Below are 3836 nucleotides of genomic sequence, written 5' to 3'. Positions count from 1 at the left end.
AGTTGCAGGCGCTGCTGCTGCTGAACGTAGAGAAAACGAGTCTGTTTCGTTCACTTGTGGGCAGCCTACCTTACCCGGTGGCGCTCCGGCACCGGTATCAGGAGGAAGCAAGAGTTTGTTTGATCAGCTGAGACGTGAGGGCATGTGGTACTTGGGATGGACATAGTCCATTTTCCTGTCCGCATCCATCCACCCATTCGCCCACTAACCCCCGGATCAGAGGTTCTGGGGTTGGCTGCTGGTTGACGCTTTTTTTGGGGGCTGAACACCGTACTGCGCCATTTCAAACGGACCCGACCCGAAACGTGCTGGATTGGTCGCATCGCTGGTAGGTGAAGGTGAAGTGCCTGTCGAGCGTCGACTGTCGTAGTCGTAGCGGTAGGCTTTGCCCATGGCCATCCGCATCCTCGTGTCCGCAGGCCGCACGGGCCCAAGCCCTATACACTCCGGCTCGCCCACCCGCCGGCCTGCGGAACGGCCCCCGTGAATCAACCAGCCTCCCGTCCCACCTCCCATCGTCCCACCTCCCACCTCCCACCTCCCACCCAGACCCAGGCACCCACGCCCGCGACCGCGACCGCGAGCGACCAACTCCCCTCTTGAACGCTTTCGGGCCTTGGCAATCGACAAATCCATCAATCAGCACCCGGCCACCCGATCGGATCAAGCCAGAGTCCCAGGAAGCGGAGCGCGGCGGCGCCCACCTGGCCCCAACCCCAAGGTGAGCCGCTCCTCCTCCGCCGCCGCCCTCCTCGTCTCGCCGCATTGCTCATCGGGTTGCTCGGTTAGGGTCTCCCTCCCTCTCGCATCGTTCCCCGCTCTGCTCGCGCTCGTGCGTCATATCATATCTGGGCCTGCGCTGAGTCTGCTGCACAGTTTGCCGATTCGTCTGTGTGATCGTCTCATCCCAGCGATTTACTCCGTGTGGCCGTGCGGTGACCTGCCCTGCCACTGCTTCTGTTTGCGACGCCAACAGGGGGCCGCATGCGATTCACTGCGCCGTCTGCCCTCTAATTTGGTTGGTGTGTTTAGTGAGGTTTTCGACTCCGCGGCTTTGCCTTCTGTCTGAAGACAGCGGGTGTCCTCAACCCTGATGGCACATCATGTCATGTGCATGATTGGTTCATGGGGACTCTGATGGTTCACAGCGCTTGTTCACCTTCTCCATCAAGGGTTCTGTACCCCTTATATATTCTGTAAAAGTGTCAACCACACCACGGTGTGATTCTCTTTGACATGTCCATTGACGACTGCCACACTGTACATTTCTGAGCTTTGCCCCAGCTTACCTGTCTTGTTGTAAAAGGATCAATAATGCCATGGTGGTGCATTTTTTTTTATTGGGTCAAATTGATTGGTATTTTGCTTTCTCGGCTCATTCTGAATTTTTCATCCAGACCAGACAACCCGGTGTTTGATGTAAAAGTTTGCTGTGAATCTTTACTTACATTGTGAAAAATAAGTCGCTTGTAGTTTTCTCATAGTTCTTTGCAAATTGAACTGAATCTTGTTGCATTTAGCAGATGGGGGACGTTGCGAAGGACTTGACGGCTGGGATCGCGGGAGGGGTTGCCAACCTCGTCGTCGGGCACCCGTTCGACACCATCAAGGTCAAGCTCCAGAGCCAGCCTACCCCTGCTCCTGGACAGCTCCCCAAGTACGCTGGCGCCATCGATGCTGTGAAACAGACGGTCGCGGCTGAAGGCCCAAGGGGCTTGTACAAGGGGATGGGGGCGCCTTTGGCCACTGTTGCGGCCTTCAGTGCTGTCTTGTTCAGTGTGAGGGGGCAGATGGAGGCCCTTCTGAGGTCAGAGCCTGGTGTGCCACTGACTGTGAAGCAGCAGGTTGTTGCCGGCGCTGGTGCTGGAATCGCAGTTTCCTTCTTGGCGTGTCCAACAGAACTGATCAAGTGCAGGTCAGTGGAGTCAGGCCAATTTTTCATCATTACGGTGTGCCACTGACTGTGAAGCAGCAGGTTGTTGCCGGCGCTGGTGCTGGAATCGCAGTTTCCTTCTTGGCGTGTCCAACAGAACTGATCAAGTGCAGGTCAGTGGAGTCAGGCCAATTTTTCATCATTACATTTTTCACTCCCTCCTTGCAGGTTGCAAGCCCAGAGTTCCTTAGCCGAGGCAGCTGCCGCTTCCGGTGTGGCTCTTCCCAAAGGGCCGATCGATGTGGCAAAGCATGTCGTCCGGGACGCCGGCGCCAAAGGTCTCTTCAAGGGCCTGGTCCCAACCATGGGGCGGGAGGTCCCTGGCAATGCAGTAATGTTCGGCGTGTACGAAGCCACGAAGCAGTACCTGGCGGGCGGCCCGGACACGTCGAACCTCGGCAGGGGCTCCCAGATCCTAGCGGGTGGCCTCGCCGGTGCCGCCTTCTGGCTGTCCGTGTACCCGACGGACGTGTTGAAGAGCGTGATCCAGGTGGACGATTACAAGAAGCCCAGGTACTCCGGGTCCCTCGACGCGCTGAGGAAGATCGTGGCGGCCGATGGGGTGAAGGGCCTGTACAAGGGGTTCGGACCCGCCTTGGTGCGCAGTGTTCCGGCCAATGCCGCCACGTTCGTGACCTACGAGATCACGAGATCGGCGCTAGGTTGATTGGTGCTGCTGGCCTTTGCCATGGCGCTTCGCTGTTTATTCATTCTCCTTGCGCCGCTGGAGCAACGCGAACAATGCCAGACATTTTTTAGGGAGGAAAGAGATAAAACTTTCACTTCAGTGATGAGATGCTTTAATGAAACAAAGCTTAATTGAAAGTCTGTTCATGTGGAGTGAGTGGTTGGTAATAGATAAATAATACTGTACTGGCCTTGTCGTAATGGTTGGCCTGGAGCGGATTGGGCATCCGACGGTGATCCGATGGCGTGGGAGTGGCTGTGCTTGTGATGGTGAGATAGTGGTGGCCTGTGGCCTGTGGCCCGTGGTTTTGTTGGGTTGTGGCGTCTGGTGGTGGTGGTTCACCCTCGTCATCTCGCATTCGGCACTCTTTTACCCCCACAATCCCACATTGGCCTTGCCTCCATTTCTTGGCCTGAATTTTGTTCCCTCTTTTTTTTCATATATATTAATATAATAGTATACCGTTTCCCTTTTGCTACTGGCACATGGTTGTTCCCTAAGCCCACGTTCGGTTGGCAAGTATTTAATTCACCAGGGGAACCAATCCAGGGAAGGATTGAGTGAATTCGTCCATGTCACTCAAACCCTCTTGCGGATTAAATCCCTTTCTTTACGTATTCCCTTCCTTATGTTCGGTTTTGGATGAGAACCAATCCTGGGGATACCTCCATGTTTCAAGTCACATTTGCACAAATGTAGCAAATTGTTATTAGCTCAGATTCACACAAATGCATCAGTGAGGACACAAGAAATCAAGAGTGTGGCAATGGAAACTTGCAGTTGCAGAGGTAGAAATTAAAAGGGGGAATTCTTTATTTGGCACCGAAACAAATCACTCTTCCGTATTTGACACTAGAAATTTTGAACTTCTTTATCTAGCATCAACTTGAAAATTCCTTCTGTATATGGCACTTCCGTCCATTTGATGTAGTAACGGTGTCAAGTGCCACCTAAAATGACATATATGCCCCTCTATGTACCAACAACATGTAGTGCCAGATAGGAAAAAAATAAATGGACATAATGTCAAATAAGAAAAGCACAAATATGACAAATATACTTGATGCATAAGCTTCACAAATTTGACCACATTGTCAGCATATCTACATAGAGAATCACATTACAGTTCACATGTCCAGGTTCATAAATATGCATACATTACCAGGTTCATAAACATAAACACATGAAGGTTCATACATAGGGGGTCTAAGTTCA

At 52.7% G+C, this 3836-nt stretch overlaps 1 protein-coding gene across 1 annotated transcript; it reads left to right on the top strand.

Annotated features, from left to right (window-relative positions):
• Nucleotides 1-509: 509 nt before the first annotated feature.
• LOC136492111 (mitochondrial carnitine/acylcarnitine carrier-like protein) lies at nt 510-2821 on the top strand. The gene is made up of 3 exons (XM_066488244.1): nt 510-721; nt 1524-1915; nt 2102-2821. The coding sequence occupies exons 2-3, from the start codon at nt 1524-1526 to the stop codon at nt 2598-2600; spliced, it is 891 nt and encodes a 296-aa protein (XP_066344341.1). The 5' UTR covers nt 510-721; the 3' UTR covers nt 2601-2821.
• Nucleotides 2822-3836: the final 1015 nt, after the last annotated feature.

This window comes from Miscanthus floridulus, chromosome 1, assembly GCF_019320115.1.
Source record: "Miscanthus floridulus cultivar M001 chromosome 1, ASM1932011v1, whole genome shotgun sequence".
NCBI lineage: Eukaryota > Viridiplantae > Streptophyta > Magnoliopsida > Poales > Poaceae > Miscanthus > Miscanthus floridulus.
The sequence above is the reverse complement of the archived record's forward strand: the minus strand, read 5'-3'. Positions and strand labels throughout refer to the sequence as shown.